The sequence below is a fragment of the Amblyraja radiata genome, chromosome 37 (assembly GCF_010909765.2).
Source record: "Amblyraja radiata isolate CabotCenter1 chromosome 37, sAmbRad1.1.pri, whole genome shotgun sequence".
Classification (NCBI taxonomy): Eukaryota; Metazoa; Chordata; class Chondrichthyes; order Rajiformes; family Rajidae; genus Amblyraja; species Amblyraja radiata.
In genome coordinates, this window is record NC_045992.1 from 8,765,077 (window position 1) to 8,787,641 (window position 22,565).

General features: G+C 38.0%; 1 protein-coding gene across 7 annotated transcripts in view; it reads left to right on the forward strand.

The window, feature by feature from the left end:
- The window catches only part of gbf1 (golgi brefeldin A resistant guanine nucleotide exchange factor 1), a 186,265-nt gene that overhangs the window by 147,587 nt on the left and 16,113 nt on the right, over positions 1-22,565 (forward strand). For all 7 annotated transcript variants that reach the window (XM_033012557.1, XM_033012563.1, XM_033012558.1 and 4 more), the window contains 13 exons: positions 188-390; positions 1,927-2,050; positions 2,945-3,070; positions 5,016-5,098; positions 7,246-7,482; positions 8,204-8,297; positions 9,644-9,820; positions 14,080-14,144; positions 16,957-17,080; positions 18,337-18,408; positions 18,817-18,911; positions 19,842-19,995; positions 20,564-20,789. In XM_033012557.1, coding sequence (XP_032868448.1) covers positions 188-390; positions 1,927-2,050; positions 2,945-3,070; positions 5,016-5,098; positions 7,246-7,482; positions 8,204-8,297; positions 9,644-9,820; positions 14,080-14,144; positions 16,957-17,080; positions 18,337-18,408; positions 18,817-18,911; positions 19,842-19,995; positions 20,564-20,789 — 1,780 coding nt within the window. The remainder of the gene's footprint in view (positions 1-187; positions 391-1,926; positions 2,051-2,944; positions 3,071-5,015; positions 5,099-7,245; positions 7,483-8,203; positions 8,298-9,643; positions 9,821-14,079; positions 14,145-16,956; positions 17,081-18,336; positions 18,409-18,816; positions 18,912-19,841; positions 19,996-20,563; positions 20,790-22,565) is intronic.

Consider the following 22,565-nt stretch of genomic DNA (forward strand, 5'->3'; position numbering starts at 1 on the left):
AAAGAGATTCCTCAATAGAAAGTCAGAAGTTCATCTTGGCAGCTTTGTTAGCGTTGCCAAAATCAAACCAGATGTTTGGTTTAAACTTGTATAAATATAATCCTAAACAGTTAATTTTGGAAGATATAAGCACCTCTAAGCACTTCAAAAAATCGTATCATGTTTTTGTATCTTTTCTCTTCACAAGCTTCTTATCACTGGAACGGAACAATTTAACCAGAAACCAAAGAAAGGCATTCAGTTTCTTCAGGAAAAGGGCTTGCTTGCATCTCCCATGGATAATCGTGAGGTAGCTCAGTGGCTGCGGGAAAATCCTCGTCTGGACAAGAAAATGATTGGCGAGTTTATCAGTGATCGGAAAAGTATTGAACTTCTGGACAGTTTTGTTGGGTATTGAAATGCATTTTCAAAACATCTTTAGAAAAATAATTTCAGTACAATGAGTAACATATACTATGAAAAATATTAACTGGATATCCCTGGGGAAAGGGTCAAAAGTAAAAATAGTTTTTTATTGACTGTTATTTAGCATTATGAGTGCAATGATTAGTACAGTGATCTGCTAGCTTGATCCACCAAAGCTGAGGTTTTAGGGGAGGGGATAACTATTAATTGCATCAAATACTTATTTCCTTACAAACATAATTAATTACTGTATAACAAAACCAGTTTTGAATTTTTCAGTGCATGGTATACAATTGTTGTTAATGTCATAACCCGGATGGAATCCATATCTTTAATTTCAATGATAAATATATATTTTACATTGATTTGGGTCAAATGATTTAGCTGGCTTCCCAGTAATAATTGTGTTCATCTTTTTCCAGAAACATATGTTTTCCTTTGGTGCTTATTTAACAATCTGATCCAAGAGTTAAGGCGTTTGGAGAAATTGTCTTTGAAATTTTTGTGCAGCTGAACTGCTCTTTCTGATCCGTTGACATTAAATGTTGGCTTCGAGTAATCGCTTCAAATTTATTCCAAAATTACACAATATATATCATAATTCCACATCAATGTTTGTTAAAGACTGAGAACTAATTTATATGTGATTAGAAAAAGATTCTCATTTGGCCCTTAGTTTAAGTAGGAACTGCAGATGCTGGTTTAAACCGAAGATAGACACAAAAAGCTGGAGTAACTCACGGGACAGGCAGCATCTCTGGAGAGAATGGTGACGGTTCGGGTCAAGACCCTTCTTCAGACTGGTTAGGGATAAGGGAACCGAGAGATATAGACGGTGATGTGGAGAGACAAAGGACAATGAATGACAGATGTGCAAAAAAAGTAACAATGATAAAGGAAACAGGCCATTCATTATAAGCTGTTTTGTTGGGTGAAAATGAGAAGCTCGTGCGAATTGGGTGGGGGAGGGATAGAAAGAGAAGGAATGTCGGGGCTCCTTGAAGTGAGAGAAACCAGTGGTATGAAGAAGGGTTTCGGCCCGAAACGTCGCCTATTTCCTTCGCTCCATAGATGCTGCTGCACCCGCTGAGTTTCCCCAGCAATTGTGTGTACCAGTGGTATGAATATTGATTTCTCTCACTTCAGGTAACCCCAGCTAACAATGGCATGTTTCCTATGTCATCGTTACTTTTTTTGCATTTCCATTGAAGTAAGCCCACCACACAGCCAATTCTCTGTTTTGCATGTAATATTTGGCTGATCCTTCTCCAGTATCTGCATCAATAATTAAATGAGGAAGGTACAACTTTTCTGCCCTTTTAGATGTTTTGTTTAGTTTACAAGTAGATTTCAGTTATTCTCATTTTGTTTATATGAGAAAAGTCTGGGTTTTATAAGTGGTCTAAAATTACTAACGTTGGGATTATGTTGACTATTGCAGTGAAATTAACAGTCAGAGAAACTCTTTTTCAAATTATAAAGACGCTCTGTTGATAATTTGTGCTCTTATTTTACAATTAGGACATTTACATTCCAAGGATTGAGAATTGATGAAGCACTGCGCTCATATCTAGAAGCTTTCAGACTTCCTGGTGAAGCCCCTGTAATTCACAGATTATTAGAAGTCTTCACAGATCATTGGCATGTATGTACTTCAAAAACAAAATTAAAATGTAATAAATCATGGATATGTAAAAATAATTCTGAGGAATAATAATGTACAGCTACTGTTCAGCAACAACTAACCGCACTTTGGAGACCATTTGTGTACTATTCGTCTCTGCTGTTGGTGTACCTTGCAGAATGATTTCTGCTAAATTAATTATTAGTAGCAGCAATTGGAGATCCATGGTTATATGTTAAGAGTGGTAAAAGTTCCTGCTGTCCCTGTGTTACTAAGTGAGATGCTTTACTACAAGAGCCACTCGTGAACGTGTTCTCTTGATTTAATTGCAGCTTTGGTGGAGAACAGAGGGGTATTTTATCTGTAGTTTTAGTTTATTATTGTCACGTGTACTGAGGTACAGTGAAAAGTTTGTTGTGTGCTATCCAGTCAGCAGAAAGACGATACATGATGTATTTTTACACATTATATTCTTAGCTGAGAGTAATAGTGCAAAAGATTTGGGGGAAACTGAGAAAATATTTTGATAGCCTTTTAATTCAGAGGTGATAAATTCAAAATGTTCATTCTGATGAAAATAATTTTAAAAGCGCTTGCAGTATTTCACAAAACATTTAATTTGAATTGATTTTGATTAATTTTAATACATGGATTTAGATTTAGATTTTAATTAATGTGTTTTCTCGTTGTAAGATTTGTTTTTCCCTGTTACTCCACCTGGTTGCAATCAAAAAGTCATTAAAAAAAATGTAATTGACTCCGTGGAAGGAGAAGAGGAAACTTGTATATGTTTGTCTCTCAACGTTTATTCACCTGGTTATCTGCACGTTGATACTAATTGAAAATTATGCATTTGAACCAATTTTTGCATTTACTGAGTGGTAAATCTCTACATTTGTCTCTTACTCTGTACAGAAAATTAATGGATCACCATTTGTTAACAACGATGCCTGCTTTGCTCTTGCTTATGCTGTAATAATGCTCAATACGGATCAGCATAATCACAACGTTCGTAAGCAAAATGTGCCGATGACGCTGGAGGTAGGTATTTCAGGAGCTTTGGTGAATCAGTTTTGAAAATATTTACTCCTCACTATTACATTGCATTATTAATTGCTGTAATAATAAGAATGTAAAGACACAAGACAAAGATGAAAGGGTTTACTGTTCAATCTCAGCACAACGCCTACATGAAACCTGCGTCATTAGTGTTTATAATTGAGCCATAGTAATCATGTCATAATCCGCACATATTCTTTTTGAAACCACTCCTCCCACCGTTTTCAGTATTAGCATTTGATTTTGTGCATGTATGATTTTGGAATTATACTCAATCAGGTGTAGAACATTTTCTATTATCCCATTAACCTGTCCCTGGTTGGTAGTGAAAGGGTGTTGGGTTGTCAGGTGATGCATCTTTGCAAGGGCACCCAGCTTCTAACCTGCTTTTCAAACTATCACATTTATGTAGCTGGCATAGTCAAGGTTCTGATCACAATGGTGACCCCATTTGGTATTGAGGGTGAGAGTTTTAGCAATGGTGCCGAAGCGAAATGTCAATGTTAGGTGGTCAAAGCTCCTATTGGAAAGGTTCAGTGATGAGCACTTGCATGGCTTCAATGTTGCCACATTTTGACCGTGTTTGATGTCTTCAGCATTATTACATTTTGTTTTGATAAAAAAGACAAATTATGATGGTAATTGTTAATATTGGTGCTTTGTTACTGAAAATATAATCTCTTGTACAGGATATATTATAAAATTGTATTAATTGACTGCTAAACATTATTCCCTGCCTTGATTTTTATAGTTTGTGTATGAGGCTGTTGAGAAAATAGTACCGTATCATGATAGTTTAAGGCCACCTACCTGATTCTATCCATTTTAAATTGCTATTATTATTTTAACAAAAGGGTCCTTTAAATATCCCCTAAGGGTTTGATGTTTAATTAAGATTTTAAGGACCACTTAACCAATTGGTATCTTGTTGCCGTTGCCATAATAGAAATCACTCACATTAATGACTTGGGTTTAAAGCAGTTAGGCATGCAATACTTCTCAATATTCATGATAAATTAATGCCTGTTCGTGGCAGGGTAATTTGAAAGCTGCCTTGAGATTTAATTTAATATTACTGCAATGTAGTTGGTTTAAAAAAAAAAATATTTGAAGATGAACATATTTTGCAGTGTGGTTCTCAAAATTGATTTTCCTAATTTCAATGGCATAAATTAATCAGTATTTCTGCATCTCTTATTATCAATTTGATGTATTTTCTCAACTGAATTTGGCTGGTAATGTCTTCAGTTTAAAAACTCATTCATATCATACTTTTCCCATGTTCAGGCCAATGTGTTTTGGACCCAATCAATTACAATCGATCAATCTTTTGGCATAAGCATTGGCTAGTAAATTTGCATGGATCACAGTTTCATAAACAGATTAAAGTAACTGTTTTTAGAAATGGAACATTTTAGTATTTAGCTTCTGAACTTCATATTGATAGGAAGGGTTTGTCCTGATTTTGGAAGGTAATTAATTATGCCATTAAATAAAATGTTCATTACTTTCTGAAGGAAGAAACTTTACATTTTACTGATGTCTCAAAGTCAACCTTTTAAAACTTGGTGAAACAAGCCTTTTGGCAAAAGTCAACAGTAATTATATGTTCACTGTAAAATAAACCTTTAAATCCCTTTAGATTCCATGGATCATACTGTGTTTCATCAGATTGTCTGCTTGACCTATTCGCTGAAATCAGTTTAATAAACTGAATGTTAAAATATGTACCAGCTCTGTAGTTATATCTCATGATAATTTTAGTAAGGATAGTGATTGATTATTTTCAAAGCCAATATGAATTTGTGATTTTAGACTTTCCATTCCCCCTTTTGTTTTCTCTATTGATTAAAGGGGCTGTTAATTATCATGCCATCATACTATAAATTCTTGATCATAATTTGCTTTGTGGTCTTTCTCTTTGCAGCAATTCAAAAAGAATTTGAAAGGAGTTAATGGCTCCAAAGATTTTGACCAAGATATGTTAGAAGACATCTACAATGGAATAAAGTAAGTTTGTTTAACGAAAATATTTCACCTAGTCAGCTTTAGTCATATTTAATCAGAGATTGCATCATGGCAATATTCAAAATATATATGTTTTAAATGACGTGCAAGTATCACTTGCCACAGGAAACATGGGAATATCTATCGGGTGGTACATTATTAATGCCTTCTATTAAATATTGGCACATAGTTAAAATTTGTAATGACAACATTTCCTCTTAACAAATGTGCAGTGAATTTAAGGTCATAAGTGATGGGAGCAAAATTAGGCCATTCGGCCCATCAAGTCTACTCCGCCATTCAATCATGGCTGATCTATCTCTCCCTCCAAACCCCATTCTCCTGCCTTCTCCCCATAACCCCTGACACGTGTACTAATCAAGAATCTATCAATCTATGCCTTAAAAATATCCATTGACTTGGCCTCCACAGCCGCCTGTGGCAAAAAAAATCGAGAGATTCACCACCCTCTGATTAAAGAAATTCCTTCTCACCTCCTTCCTAAAGGAATGCCCTTTAATTCTGAGGCTATGACCTCTAGTCCTAGACTCTCCCACTAGTGGAAACATCTTCTCCACATCCAGTCTATCCAATTTGAGCCAAAAAGATCTTTAGAGATGTTGTTTTAATTCACTGTAACAGTGGGTTAGCTAGTTCAAAGATTAAGCTCGAACTGCCTGAGATCCAGAACCTTTCCACATTTTTCTTGGTTGTTTTATTATGGGAAATTATGATGTTAATTATTTAAAGTTAGTTTTACATGGATTCAGTGTTAAAAAAAGGTCAATTTAAATCAGAAATGGTGATGAATGGAAAGTGTGATTCATTGGATCATTTCATATTTCCAAAAGAACAACGCAGTTATTAATCAAGATCACATTTTCTAAGCAAACAAAAGACTTTTATATTCAATTAATTACTTTCTATTTAGCTGCTCTTATTTTGGAGAGATGCATAATTTACTCGTCAGGATACTAATTTATGTGAATTTGGGAAACTGCAAATGTAAAAGACGATGACATTGAAACAAGCTTTAACATTCAAAAACAAAAAAGCCAGCAATTCAAAAGCAGCTGTACGTGAACAGGTGACCTAGGTTATTGGCTTATTGCTACTGATTAGTTAATTTATTGTTATTGAATGGGATTCTCAGATTTTTACCAGTACATATGGTCCATTTATCTCTGGAGACTGAAATCTGAAAGACATGTTGGAGTGATCTTTATAAGGAAAAAGTTGATCCCTATCAACAAATCTTGTGAACAATTCTGAGGAATTGTTTTTTCATCTTGTAACTCAGTATCACAGCAGATGGTACACTTACTCAGTGGAATACTCGTATTTCTTGATCATATCTTTCTAATCTTTATTAATTAACTTTTGTTTGTTACTGTTGATCAAAATACTGACTAATGGGAAATAAAAGACAAATGGGATTAAAGAGATGGTAAGGTTATAAAATCATACAATGTGGTAATTAGATGTTGCATTTGGAATTATAGCTTTCTTTATTTTAATAGAAACTAGATTTTATGATCAAATTTGATGTTGAAACATATTTCTGTTTGGGGATTTCTTTTGAACTGCACAAATGTTAGCTATATCTAATTTACTGACAAAAGCTGACTAATAGCCCTGTCCCACGGTACAAGTTCATTCCAAGAGGTCTCCCAAGTTTTAAAGAAATCAAACTCGCGGTAAGCATGGAGAATGAATGTAGCGGGTACGTCGGAGTTCGGGGACGTCTCTTAGCGCTAACGGCAGGTACTCGGGAAGACTCGCTAACGGCAGGTAAGCATGGGAAGACTCGTGAAGATTTTTCAACATGATGAAAAATGTCCACGAGAGCCCCGAGTACCGACGAGTGGCCATTACCATAAATCTCAGAGTTCAAATCGGGGGGCAAAATCGGGAGAATTTTTCGAATAAACTCGCACTGTGGGACAGGGCTTTTAGTAGTACAGAAAATCAAAATATGATACCAGAATATGTTTTCCTCATGTTCAATATTTAAAGAAAGTAATAAGTTTATCATTGTGGATAAAGTGTAGATTATAAAAAGAAACTCAAACTAAATTCCAAGCATCAAATGTTATAACAGCTCTCTGTGCAATTGAAATATCTGAAAGAAAAACATTGTTATACCTTAGGAATGATGAGATTGTGATGCCTGAGGAACAAACGGGTTTTGTGAGAGAAAACTATATATGGAACGTACTTTTGAATCGTGGGAGCTCGTCAGAAGGCATCTTCCTCCATGTGCCTCCAGGAAGCTTTGATCATGACCTATTCACCATGACGTGGGGTCCCACTATAGCTGCACTTTCCTATGTTTTTGACAAGAGTTTAGATGAAACAATAATACAGAAGGCAATATCTGGATTCAGGTAAAGTATTACCAAATGCTAATCAATTATATGTTTTAATATTAATGTGTACAGGAAAGATCTCTGATGGAAAACAAGTTTTATGCTTGGCAGAAGGGTGTGTATAGAACATGGGTGCTAAGAGTGTAATCATATTGGAATTAATTCTGTGCAGAATAGTGATGGCCTAGGTTTTTGTGTGTGTTCGATATCAAAATGAAGATTTTCAACAAAATGAAGCATGGATTTATCTTTGACTTGAATCAACTTTATTGCTTTTTCTAATGTGGGTCAGATTCCTTTGGTGGTTATTCTTAACTTGAGTTGATTCCCATTCTGTTGAGTGTTATTTAAAAGTCATAGCTGCAGTTAATCTTCAATAATTTAGAATAACGTTGGTGATCAATGCCTCTCAAGTAAAACAATTGGGATGGATTTGGATGAGCTCTTGATTTTTTTCCTTAGCCATTGGTTTTGTTAAATTAGTACTTTGATAATTTCAGAAAGTAGAAAGCTGTTTAATTTGGTTATCCTTATACCTTTGCTCATCGACATTGTTCACTGAAGTTGTAACAGATTTATTTGTCGAAACCTGTATTTCCTTGAAATTACACAAACCCTATTAGGACCATCGACTAATAAATGTAAGATCAAATTATAACTCAATGATTTTTAACCTTTTGTGTCGTTAGAGCAATATTGAGTTGTTATGTTAATGATCATTTTCCTTTCACCTCTGCAGGAAATGCGCCATGATTTCAGCTCATTATGGACTAAGTGATGTGTTTGACAATCTTATTATTTCCCTGTGCAAATTTACAGCTCTCAGCAGTGAGGTTGGTGCTTTGCAATACTTAATTATTTCATGAAACTCCTGAGACTGTGTCTTTGCATTTTTTAAATAAAATCTGCTTGCTTTTTTTTGGGGATAAATTCTGCAATGAAGAATTTGTTTGCAGAAATATAAAATGTAATTTTTATAATTTCATCCCATTCAAACCTTTTAATTCCTCATGCGATTAATAGCAGTTGATTAAATTATCGTGTCCATTATTCATGAGTATTTTCTGAACCACCTGAAGTATAATATCATGCCATGCATCTTTTAGACATAGGATTCTAAACAGTTCAGTGTTGTACTGAACATTCTGTGTTTGAAAGGAAAACTGCCTTGTTTGGCATCAATGTGGGATGTCAGTTTTCCCTTAAAACAACCGAGGAATAGAAATCTCCAACAGTGCCCAAACTACTTTTTCTGAAGCTTTCTGTTGGGAAGTGCCTTCAGCATTGCCCTGAGACCCACTTCCTGGTTGCAGAGGGCTCTGGGGTCATGCCACCAGGAACCTAGTTGAGCCAGGTCCTTTCTATTGAGTCCAAGCATTTATCCAATTCTTGACCCAGGGCTTCCATACTGTTTGGTTTAGATCTGTCGCAATATAACATTGGGATATAATCTTGAATCTCTTGAATCAGTGTAATGGGTACACACCACTCTCATTGGCACGACTGGAATTTAAAGGGTCCTAGAGGTGTTGTAGGCATGGTGAACTGCAAGATCATTTAAATTACAATTCCTTCTCTCGCTGCCCTCCAAGATTTATTTTTTGTTGAAAACAGGTATATTGCATGAACTTAAGTCGCAAGAGTTCTGATCTATGGAAAGTATTTGCCCTGTCACAGGAAGGCGTGTTTAGCTAGCTTTAACGGGTTAGAAACCTTGCGATTTATGTTTTTTTTTAAAAATGGCTTGAGTGTTATCTTTAGATTTTAACGATGAATGTAATAGCTCATACTTTGGGGAAGAACAGATTTACACTGCCTCTTTCATTATTTAATATCATTAAATAATATGATGTGACATAATGTATAATCTCAAAAATGCATAGCACCAAGATGTATTTTATCCACTTGTTATATATAATCTGCTCGTCAATTTATTATATCACGAGCTACATTGTTCAAATTTGCAACTAGCTGTCATTTAATTTGTCTTCCTGCTCTCTGCATTGTTTTAGTTGCTCCACTATATATATTACACCAACTTCTTTGGCTGAATCTTTCTCCTTCAGTTTTTTATGTGTTGTTAAACGTGTCAATTTGATCCCGGCCCTTTTAATTAAATTAACCATTGGCAATGGGCTGCTTTGCTGTTAATTAACTGTATTGTGCTCTTTTCCTGCAGTCTGTAGAGAATCTTCCAAATGTTTTTGGTAGCAATGCGAAAGCTCAACTGGCAGCCAAGACGGTGTTTAATCTGTCACATCGTCATGGCGACATTCTTAGAGAGGGGTGGAAGAACATTATGGACGCGATGCTGCAACTTTTCCGTGCTGAGCTTTTGCCCAAAGCCATGATAGAGGTAAGTGTTTCCTCCAGAACCTCTTCCCACTGTTGGTGGGATATGGTGAATATGGTCATATAATATCCCCATATGGTGAATATATGAGGTGACTTTTACAAATACAGTAATGCCTATGGCTATTTATGCTCGTTGTGATGTTGCTCTATGAAATAAAGATGAAGACATTATTGTGACAGAGACCAGCTCATGTACATTTTTTGTAAAATAAATCCCAACACATAGTAAAATGAGATGATGATATTGGTGGGAGACGGTATGGCTTAAATTGCCCCCTTTAGGTTCCTAACTTCATGCTGCACTGACGTTTGGACAAAAAAGGAATCTGTTAATAATCCTCGTACATGATAGGCAGGGCCATATTTATTGTTTGAGACTGAAAGACATTTTTAATCCATAGAATAATAAGGAATAAATACATCTTGATAGTTGGTAGAAATCCTCATCTCCGTTGTGGGAGTAACTTCACTACATAGACAATAATATTTTATGAACATGGGGTAATACCATTTTTTCCTAAAGCAATTGAGGATGGTCTATCAAGGAGAGGCTTGTTATTCATGCAGTCTTGTGAGATTAATGGGGGGGGGAAAAAAATCATATTTTTTTAAATGGGCATGATTCAGATGAATTTTAGTTTATGGTCCTTCTTGAAAGCCTCCAAACTTAACCCTGTTCATCCAGACCCTAATTGTCAGAACACAGTATCTACTCATGAAACTGGTGATGTCTGAAGTACACTAATTCGAATAACTACTGGAAGACTTGGTGCACAAGAATGCTTTTTGCTTTGAACAAATTTGTTGACTGTATTGTGCCTTTGATATTAAGAAACATTCCAGTACAATGCAGAAAATTGTACTGAAAATTTGTACTTGTGCAAGTACTCGGGAAAATATATTAAACACGTTGAATAAATGTACTTGTTGTAAATTTTCTGAAAGCATGCAATGCCCATCGTGCAATGCCCATGCATTGACCAAGGTTGTTAATTGTCCTTGGAAGTACTCAATTATAACTAGGAGAAAACAAAATGGTATTTTTAGGATTGAGCTGCACAAAGAGGGAGGGAACAGAAAATGGCGAAGTCGGCTGTGTTGATTGTTATGAAAAGGTGATTAATAAATGTAATTGCAGTGTTTAAAAACTATAAGGGTACAAAGTTCTAGGTAGCACACCCTAGTGATTACAGCCAGCCTGTGGAAAAAATATTGAGACAACACAGGATGAGTAATAAATGAGAAGAACGTTGACTGGGCGGGGAAAAAATGAGACAAGTTGAAATTTGTAAAATTAGTATTTGGCTATTGAAAGAGCAGCAATAGAAGTGTTGAGATACTGTTGCAATAAGCTACTGTGCAGTAATCATTGTAACAAGTCATTTTCCTTGGGGACTGGAATGATGTATTTTCTATGAAGCAACCAGTAGACTGTTGAAGCGAGAGATTGAAGATATTGGTGAAAACTGGCCAGTTCAATGGCGTGCAATTTCAAAAACACCATCTGCTTAATGGAAGCCTGCATCATTCCAATCCCTAAGAAAAATAAAGTGACCTGTCTCAATAACCAGTTCCCCACCATCCACTCCGTCTGACAGTTAAACACTTGATCTACACTTCACACCGCCTCGGGAATGCAGCCAACATAATTAAGGACCTTTTTAACTCAGGTCATTCACTCTTCTCCCTATGGGCAGATGATATAAAACCTTGAAAGCACATACCCCCAGATTCAGGAACAACTACTTCCCCATTGTAATAAGAGTACTGGACAATCCTCCCATGTTAGGGTGTAGCCCTGATCTCCCAACCTACATATTTGCAGACATTGGACTTTTTTCTCTGGGACTGTAATGCTGCAATACTGTAACATTATATTCTGCACTCCTGTATTTTTCCCTTTGCAGCCCCTGCATACTTGTGTAGGACTTGAATGTAGTCATACGTAGCATGATTTGACTTGACTGGATGGAACACACAGTTTTTCACTGTATCTTGGTGCATGTGACAAGAACCTATTAAAGACTATTGGCCAGTCGCTCATTGCAAACGTATCTCTATTTTCATTCCTGCTCTTCCAACAGCCCAAACATTCATTTTACAAATTCCAACCTGTCCCATTTACCCCACCCAGTCAACATTCTTCTCTTCCATTACTCAACTTGTGTTCCAATATTTTTCCCACAAGCTGACTTCAATCAGCAGGGTGTGCTGCCTAGAACTTTGTACCTTTTCAGCTTTTAACACTGCTATTAATTTATTAATTACCTTTTCATAAAATCAAGGATGGCACGCTGGTTATCAGAATGAGTTGAAGCAATCTAACTTTTAACTTCTGGGAGATTGTGGTCATATTGAGTGGAAATGTTCAATGAACGATAATCCAATTTATGTTTGATGAGCAGGAAGGCTTGCGGAAGCAAAGCATGTTCATTCAAAATACATGTAAATTATTTTGGAGTGGCATTAGTATTGAAACTGTAGTTACATCAGTTTCCCTTAACCTCTTTGTGATTACCTGCTTGTTCATTGCCTCTTGCACTAGCGAATAAGCATTGAACTTTCATGAATTACTGCTTTGGAATGCTACTTTTATTATTCCGGTGAAATCTATCTCAGATTTATTAACAAATTGTTGTGATGTGATATTTTGTTGAGCACTAACCTAACGTTAAGTAGTTACATTGAGTTATTTTTACTCCATCTAGACAAGTCAAAGATTAGAGAAAAGCCTGTCGTCAGAAATGAGAATATAATTGATGATTTCAATGGGAGCAGCTTCCTTTTCCCCCATCAGAATCACAAAACCATTCATTTTTCACTCAAATTTAATGCTGTGACAATCATGGTCTTGGGGAGGGGAAAAAAAATCCATGTTTTTTTTCCCGAGTTAAATTTGACTGTTGGACTGACATTACAGATTTATTTGAAAGTGTTGGGTCAGCATTTTCTTTTCAGTTAGAATGATTGAAGCATGAATTGACAGAGTACAAGTCATCTCTTTTATTTTTGTGGTGTGGCAGAAATTCTTTGTGCATAGCGTAAATTCTGGATTACTACATACATCTGAACTTTGAACTATAAGTTTTTATGAAGAGTTGGTACTGTGTTAGAGACTACCCTCTCCTCCTTCAATCCGGCTGTGCCCAACCCAAGCTGGAGTGTTTATGTCACAAACTTACCTTACAATTGAGGAGCTTGAGATGACTGTGTTCAGAACAGTAGTGAGCTCCACTGAGACTTTGACAAGGGGCTATTAAAATTAAACAATGTTTGTAAAGACAACTAGTGCATTGTTTCATTGGACAAAGAGAGGTGAACTATGACTACATTATATATGCACCACGCAGGGTGAAGGTGTAGAACTGCACATGACTTGTAGATTTCCACACTTGACATTTGGTATTGGGTTTCACTTTTAGAGGGTTTGTCGAGTGGAGGAATCCCTAGGAAGCTCGGTTGTGAAATCTACAAATATGATTGTTAATACCCCATGTTATAAACTAATTTTAGTTTATTTCTTTCCTTACTGGTTGAATATTTCTAAATAAGATATGGAAATAACAGTAAGGTCTGTAACAATGAAAAGCTCCTAATAAAATTAGGCCTATTAGTATTGTTGTCTATTTGTGATAGTATTGAGGCAATACTGCCACCTGCTGCTCACAACTAATCAATTTTTAAAGCCTGTTTGAAATGTTATTCAAATACATTACCTGTAGTCAATAGGCTATGATTTCTTACCATATTGACTGCAAGTCATCTTAATGTCCTTGCTTGGAGGATCAGAGAGATGGCAAAAACAAAATACTGTGTTATGGAAATCTGCAGTAACAACAATGAATCTTGGAACTGCTCAGGTTATATCTGTTAAAAGTGAAGGAGTTCATAGTTTAGGTCAAGGAAGTGAATGAATACTTGATCACATGTGACAAGTCACAGTGAAATTATTTGCTTGCATACCCAAGGTATGCAAATAGTCGCAACTAAATTGTTAACAAGTGAATTTCCAGAATGGTAAGCACACAATATACCCATGTTTTTTTATTTTTGAAAACAATTAATTTTGTTTTGGAGTATCTCCATATTACACTCATATTACTTTCCTAGCTTTTACACCTGTTTGATATATGCATGATTTATTTTAAACAAGAAAAAATGAGTATAACTTTCTCTAACCTGAGTTCTGAAAGTATTTAGATTAAGTTGATCAATTATTATTCTGGAGTTTTGTTAACAAGTGAATCTTTGTTTGTGCAGGTAGAAGACTTTGTGGAGCCCAATGGGAAAATCTCACTTCAGCGGGAAGAAACACCCTCAAATCGGTAGGAAGAATATTTAGAGACACGAGACAGCAGATGTTGGATTCTTGAGCAAATAAAATTGCTGGAGGAGCTCAGCGGGTCAGGCAGCTGCCTGACCCATCAAGTTCCTTCAGCAGTTTGTTGTCTGCTCAGAATGTATCTTTACATGGCAGACTGAGATGATTTTGATGTTGGAATAACAATTCATTTGAAACCACCACTGCATTGTTAATATGTGGAATATAAACACCTTCATTTACCACGATGTTGCTTTTGTGAAATTGAGACCAAATCAAAGTTATGAAGAGTAAAATATACTTGGATAAGGATGAAGGATTGGCAGAGAGAAGGGCATCTTTCAGAAGGGAAGAGAAGAATGGAATTTTGGGGGATATGATAAATGGTGGCCTAGAAGTCAAAATGGATGAGAATAAGTGGATAATTACTGGAGTGTAAATTTGCTAAACTCTGGCCATAAACCAGGAGTTTCATCACAACACACAGCTTCACTCCATCCAGTTACAATTTTTTCTACATCTGTGAGATTTCACCAAATTCTCTTATTTTTAAAGTATACCCATTTTTAATGCCTCTTTGAGACCATGGGACAATTTGGCAGGATAAATTACCGTAGAGGCAGAAAAAGAGTCAAGAGTGTTTTATTGTCATATGTCTCAAATGCAATACAATTCTTTCTTGCAGCAGAATAACAAAACATGTAAACATAGTACAGGTGCACAACCTTTTATCCGAAAGCCTTGGGACCAGACACTTTTCGTAATTCAGAATTTGTCGGTCTTCGGAATGGAATTTTTTTAGCGTAGATTTTAATGGCTGGCTCAGTGGTAGAGTGCTCGGCTCATATCCGCAAGGTCGCGAGTTTGCGCCTTGATCCTGGCAGTTACTCGATCGCGAGTTTGAGTCTTCAATGTCGTTTTTTCTTGCAGAATAAATGTTTGTATGAAATACAGTGTAGGAGAAGTGTACTGACTGTGTGGGCAGAACTTTGGAAGTGATTGCCCACCAGTCTAAAAAGCCGCTGTGTCTCCCTGTCCCTGGGATAGCAGGGGGCGATCAAACAGCACAATACCCCCCTCCCCCTCCAACTCCAGAAGAATCCGCTCCCCGATGGGCCGCTACGGCGACAAGTGGCAGTTTGCCCACAGCCCGAGCTGCGCCCCCTCATCCGCCACCCCAAGAACAAGACGCACCTTGCACACCATCAGCTTCTGCCCCTACGTGTTCCTCTGGAGTTGGAGCGGGGCTGGGCTGGAGTTGCTGCTGGCTGTGGGTCTCTGGGATCTCCGTGCTTGCAGTGGGCCTGGGGGTCGGTGGGCGGCGGTGGGAGCTGTGGACCTACGGACCTACCTCCATGGAGCTAGCCAGCTTCGGAGCGTGGAGAGCTGCGGGGGCGAGCTGCTGCGACCCGACTCAGATGGATGGTGACACCGGGAGCTCGCGGGTCCCCGGTGGGAGACTGCTTTGCGGGGCACTGGCAGCGGCGACTTCTCCCGCCCGAATTACGGGGTTGAGAGTGACCTGGAGGGGGGCCTTACAACGCCCAGCGCGGCTGTAAATTGCCGCGGACTTGCTAGCGCCCGCCGGGGGCTCCAACATCAAGACCGGGGCAGGGCCCTACATCGCCCGGCGTGGCTTTGAGTGGCCGCTCCCCGATGGGCCCCTACGACGCCCCGAGCTGCGCCCCGTCATCCGCAACCCAGGTTCCTCTGTAGTTGGAGCGGGGCTGGGCTGGGCTGCTGCTGGCTGTGGGTCTCTGGGATCTCCGTGCTTGCGGTGGGCCTGGTGGTCGGTGTCCAATTGGTCCTGACGTCTCCGGTGACTGGCACGGTCCTGCTGCAATCGCCGACGTGAAGACAGTGCAAAGCCCCCGCGCCGGTGCAATGGGCGGGGAGCTGGAGAGGGGAGGGAAGGGGTCACACACATGGCCGGGAAGCAGAGGGGCGTAGGTGGGGTGAAACTGAAGGGAGCGACAATCTGCACTGTGTATCGTGAGTCTACCGTGGGAACTTTTTAACTCAGCGGGCAGGCAGCAGCATATTGTCAATTATTAACCCTCCCGCGCAATATACCCTCACCTTCTCTTTTATGAATGGGGATTTAGTTCCCCTTTCTTCGAGGACCGACCGGAGGTTCCGCTGTCACCTCTGCGGGCCGCCCTCGGTGAACGTTTTCAAGGACCTTTCTTCAAGGACCGAAAAAATGGCCGCTATTCGGAGGTTTTTGTTATTTGGATCTTCGGATAAAAGGTTGTGCACCTGTACTCTCTAATCGATATATTAAATGGAAACAAATAGTTCAGTATATATTTTTATATACACACGCATACAAACACACAATAATAGTGCACAAAGACAAAACCAAGCTCCCATCTATGTAGTTCAGAGCTTATTTGCATGTTGTAGTGTTTAGTAGCCTGATTACTGTGAGAAAAAGCTGCTCCTGAACCTGGGTTTTACAGTTTTCAGGTTCCTATATCATCTTCCCGATGACAGGAGTGAAATTAGTGTGTGGCCAGGATGGGGTGGGTCTCTGATGCCCTTTATACCTCTTGCCAGGAGCAATGTAGTAGCTTATGTCCTTTATTGAAATTTAACGAATGAATGGGTCATACATTAAGCCGGTCTCGCATTTTAAAGCTACAGTTTCAAATAAATAATTTCTTCCAATTCTGTTACAAATAAAAACTGATACTAGAATGGTTTGTTCTACTTGGTCATCTTAAATGGTGCAGTCGATCAATATTAAATAATTTTGTGTAATATTGACTTTAAATATTTGCAGCTGAACTAAATTGTTTTGTATTGAAATGCAGTGGTGAATCCACAGTCCTGAGTTTCGTTAGTTGGCTCACACTAAGTGGTAATGAACAGTCTGGTCTAAGGGGACCCTCTATAGAGAACGAAGAGGCCAAGCAAGCAGCTCTGGAATGCATTAAGGTAAATTAAAGTTAATGCTGCCTAACTGCCTGGAAAGAGTACATGTTTTTCTTTGCAAGATGTTTAACATTTGGTAGACTTTTATGACTTATATATTGAAAGTCATTTATCCTTTAAGAAAAGATTTGTTGTGGAAATGGAAAAATATTATTTTCTAAAATTAGTTTACACAGACGTATTGTCTACACAGAAGTGTTCCTTTCATTCTTATAGACTATTACCACTTTCCATTTTGTTCTCCTTTTGTTCTATTTGTTGGTAATATTTCTCAATGTCTTACTAGATTAGTCAGAGAATAAAAATTTCCCTTCTGATTATACCATTATTAATACCCGTAAAGAACTGAAATGGGCCTTGCAGCTGCCTACATTTTTTTTTAAAATTATCAATGATATAGATCATGTGCAGGCAGAGGAGATTAGTTTAACCCGGCATCATGTTTGGCACAGACATGTTGGGCTGAAGGGCCTGTTCCTGTGCTATACTGTTTTGTGCTAATGAATGGTTAACTTGTTAACTTAATGACAGATTCTAAAATTACGCTGTGTACATTTTGGCTTGTGATGCCATCATAAGAAGACGAACTTGAATTCTAGAAATGAATTTCCCAAATGTCATTATATAAATGTCATTAGGCTGTGAGTTCAATAGCTGTTTAATAGAGATCCAAATCAGCAATAACACTGTATCTTTGACCTGATATTCCGCTGCTGTTCTTCCGTAGAATCTTTCAGCTCAATGTCCGTTCCCCATCCTTCAGGCTTAGAGGGGCCACCTTCCCACAGTGTGTTAGCATGTTAATTCTGAAAGAGAACTGTTCTAGCTTCAATTTTATTTTTTCTTTATGTAAATTGCACAGTGTGGTTGTGGTATTTACTAGAAACCTTGATGGTATCATCAGTGCAGACTGGCCAGGGTGTCAGCTTGCCCGATGGCAAGTGGGCCCCTGATGAAGTGATAGCAAGTGATGGCAAGTGGGCCCCTGTTAGATGATAGCATTGTAGTTGTGGGTGGGCCCCCTATGTCTCCTGGCAACCAATATTTTTAGACCCAGTCCGCCACTGGGTATCACGACCTTCCAATATCATGAGATTTTCAATGGTTTAATTATTTCTCAGACTATTCAAATTATTTGACAGTGTCGTTAGGATTTATCATCTGGGTATTTACTGATGAAATATTGTTTAATGATCTGCAGTGATGTTACCTCAACCTCATTGGTCATGACATGATTTTTAACTTGTTTTATATTCCAGCAATGTGACCCTGAGAAGCTGATTACTGAGAGCAAATTCCTTCAGTTGGAGTCTCTTCAAGAGCTGATGAAGGTTCGATGATTATAAAGTAAACAATCCAAATCTCATGCTCTTGTCACTGATTATCATGTCTCTTGCCCATAGTTATTGTGTTTAAATGTTGATCTCCTATTCAGTTCAGAGTTTTGCTGTGATGAGGCAAATCCAGGTCATTTTAGTAACTTATGGAAGACCCAGATTCTTTGGAGGGCTGTGAATCTGCTAAAGACATTATATGAATCTCTATCATCAGTTTATGCCCTATAACTATCCCACGTGAATCTACCACATGTGACAATTTCATCAAAAAGTTGTTAGATTGTTGATGAATTCTTAATGCAATGTGATTTACCTTGGTGTTTTTATACCAACTTTACCAGCTTGCTTTAGATTGGACAACTTTCCTTTAAAACAATTTAATTTAACTTGTTATTTCATTAGGCCCTCATTTCTGTTACACCAGACGAGGAGACCTATGATGAGGAAGATGCGGCTTTTTGCCTTGAGATGCTGCTCCGGATCGTGCTGGAAAACAGGTACAAGAAAATGTCCGGTCTGCCTCACGGTTGAACAACTGATCACTCTCAGAAGTCGAATATGGGCCAGATATCTAGGCAGTGTTCATTGGATCAAGCAGCATGGATGGAACCACAAAATTAATGTCCACAGTCAATGACTTTCTGTCAGAACTGTGAAAAGTTGTAGATCAAGCAGGCTAGTTGTAGGCCAGCTTTCAGATTGTATGATGCAAGTGTGGTGTTAGTTGAGAGAGTGATAAAGGTTTGAAGATCTCTGGAGGAGTTGTATGTGAGAGGAGTTTTATTGGAACAGAGCGAAAATTAAGAAGAAAATACAGGAACCTTGAGCTACAGTGTTGAGAAGCAGGATTCTACAGATGCTGAAGATCTGAAATAAAAACAGGCTATGTTTGTCAATACTCAGCAGGTCGGGCAACAACTGTGATGAGAGATATCATATTAACATTGCAGGTTAAGGATGCTTTCAGAATTAACCAGTTCCAATACAATCTGGATAGACTAATTAGCTGATAATGTTGAATTTGGCGTTAAGTTCCAAGGTCTGTAATGCAGTGTTCCTCGAGTTTCTTTTGGGCTTCATTGGAACAACAGTAAGAGACCAAGAGTGGTCATTCAGAGTGGGAATGGGATTGAAAATTGAATGTTCATAGTCATCCTTGTGGACTGAATAGAAATGTGCTTCAAAAAAGATATCCAATCTATCTTTGGGTTCTCCAATATAGAGGAATCCATAGCACTGTAAATGAAATTGGAAGAAATGCTTGCCATCACTGCTTCATCTGGAAGATATGATTAGGGCCCATCAATGCAGAGAAAGGGTAAAACTAGAAGGGCAGATGTTTCATCTTCCGCCTTCGTGGATTTCTTAAGCAACTTCACGTGTGAAAGATTTCTATTTTTTTTATTTGATGCTTTTCTTTCCTACAGAGATCGTGTCTCCTGTGTCTGGCAAACTATAAGAGACCATCTGTACCATTTGACTGTTCATGCCACAGAGCAATGCTTCCTTGTTGAAAGAGCCGTTGTAGGTCTTCTGAGGCTGGCAATACGGTTGCTACGCAGAGAGGAGATCAGTTCACAGGTATGAGGAATTGCAGGGCCAAGCTCATAAAAGACTTTATTAAAAAAAAAGTGAACTAGTCCAATTTGAATATGAACATTCAAGGAGTCATTTGATTTACCTTCCAACATGAAGCCACAAATTCACAACACAGCAGATTACCACTGACTTCTTTTAAAATCATATTCCTTTTATTCATTTGCTTTTACAATCATGTACAGAATCCAAGAAGTAAACTGACAAATATGGTATTTACAATCTGTCCGCAAGTCTGGGTTGTTGCAGTTTGACCGTTCATGTGCAGATGTTTTGGACAATGTTTAAACATCGAACACCAGCGATTGGATTTTGAACAATGGAAGTAGCCAGTGAAATCTGATCTAATGTTAGTTTTTCTTTGGTAGATGTAAATTCCTGCAATAAAAGGAGTATTATTGTAAACTTAGTGCTCAGCAGTATCCAATGCGGATTCTGCCATTGCCACTTCTCATGAAGTATTCTATCAAGACAGTTCTAATTGCATTTCAAATAATTGAATGAAATAACATGAATTATATTTTTGTCTAACATATTTTGATTTATTTTTCAGGTGCTTCTCTCCTTGAGAGTTCTGCTCATGATGAAACCAATTGTCTTATCAAGAGTGAGCCGACAAATTGCATATGGCTTGCATGAGCTGCTGAAGACCAATGCTGCCAACATTCACTCGAATGATGACTGGTGTACCTTGTTTACGCTCCTAGAATGTATTGGCGCAGGAGTCAAACCTCCACCTGCTCTACAGATAGCATCTGGAGTTGATAGCCATGATGCAGGTTAATTTCCAGAATTACCTTTTACTAAGCAGCCGCTCAGATGTTATGTCAAGTGAAGGCATATCCACTAACAAGCAGCTGGTGTTTACTTCATTTCAGTTAATCTTTCAGTTTCAGTATATTGTCACGTGTACCGAGGTACAGTGAAAAGCTTTTGTTGCATGCTAACCAGTCAGCGGAAAGACAATACATGATTACAATCGACCCACTCACAGTGCACAGATGCATGATAAGGGAATAACATTTAGTGCAAGGTAAAGCCAGTAAAGTCCGATTAAAGATAGTCCGAGGGTCCCCATTGAGGTAGATAGTAGTTCAGGACTGCTCTCTAGTTGTGGTTGGATGGTTCATTCAAGACGAAACAGAGCAGGAAAGATAGTGGAGAAGGAAACAAACTGAAAATAAGGATGCAAAGTAAAATTGGATGCCCGGTATTTCAGCTGCTTATTGTCTATGAAGCCTTTTTAATTAACGCTCTAATATATTCTGTAAATCTCATTGATCTAACAAGAGGTCCATTAATGAAACAGTGTATTGAATTTCACTCATTGCTATAAACACTGAACTTGAGCTGAGCTTATTATAAGTAAACAAAATGTGATAAATGTCACACATGGATAGGTGGGCTTTGCTAATTAGGTACTTTAAAAATAGGAAATCCTGCTCTTTTGTGAGCTTACAACAAGAAATTGGCAAAGTATTTCTAAATGGTCTTGTAATCTTATAGTAGGAATTAAAATTGCAATTAATTAGAATTTATTGCAGCTAAATGTGCATCCGCACTCAACATAGATCAATATTTATATATAGCTATAATAGAGAATTGCTGCCACTTTTAACTAACAGAAACATCTTTAAACATTGCGATAATCTCAAGGGTGCTTTCCGCATCACATTCAGAATGTAGGCGATTTATTATGAAGTATGTAGATTTGTTGAATTCCTTAAAATATTAGCTCCTTCATTCTTCAATGTCACACTTACACTACATATTAATAGGCAGGGTGAGCTGGTCTCTGAGAAGTGGACCTACAGAGTCAAAGGAAATTTGTAAGTGGCCCAGGATATCTGAATACTCACTTTTTCCTTTTTTGAGGGATGAATTCCTACAGGAGATGCATATATTTTGATCTCAAAAATCCCATATTCAACACAGGCTCGGTGTTTGATTATATAATTATCCAATGAATGGTTAAGTACAATGCATCAAAACCAAATGAGGTTGCAACCAGTTAAGATACATGGGTTTTCCTCCAGTGGCTTCACTCTCAGATTTGGACAACTAACGACATTTTCAATGTGGGTTCATTTATTTGGTTGCAAGTGGACGGTTTTAGTGGAGTAAATGTGTGCAGTGGGCCCCAGTGTTGATATCCGGGTTGTATTTTGTATGGTTCCCAGCATGGCTGGTGCCAACTTGAAATTTTTAAATAGCATGAAGATGCTCCAGGGTTTTTTTTCCTGGCATGAATAGTAGAAAGTTGCAGTGGGAAAGTTAAGCAAAATGGCTTAAAGTTCGTGCATCTTGGGTGCTTGTTCCCCATTGGGATGTGTTCAGGTTGGACATCATTTATTCCAAGTTCCATTAAGAATAAGTAATGGAATCAATCTACATTGGCGTTAGTTCTTCTGCTGGACTGGTTTGTATGATCTTAATATATCATTGCTGTTCCTTGTCCTTCACGCACTCGGGACAATTTTACATTCATACCAAGCCAATTAACCTGCAAACCTGTAGGTCTTTGGAGTGTGGGAGGATCTCGGAGAAAGCATCTG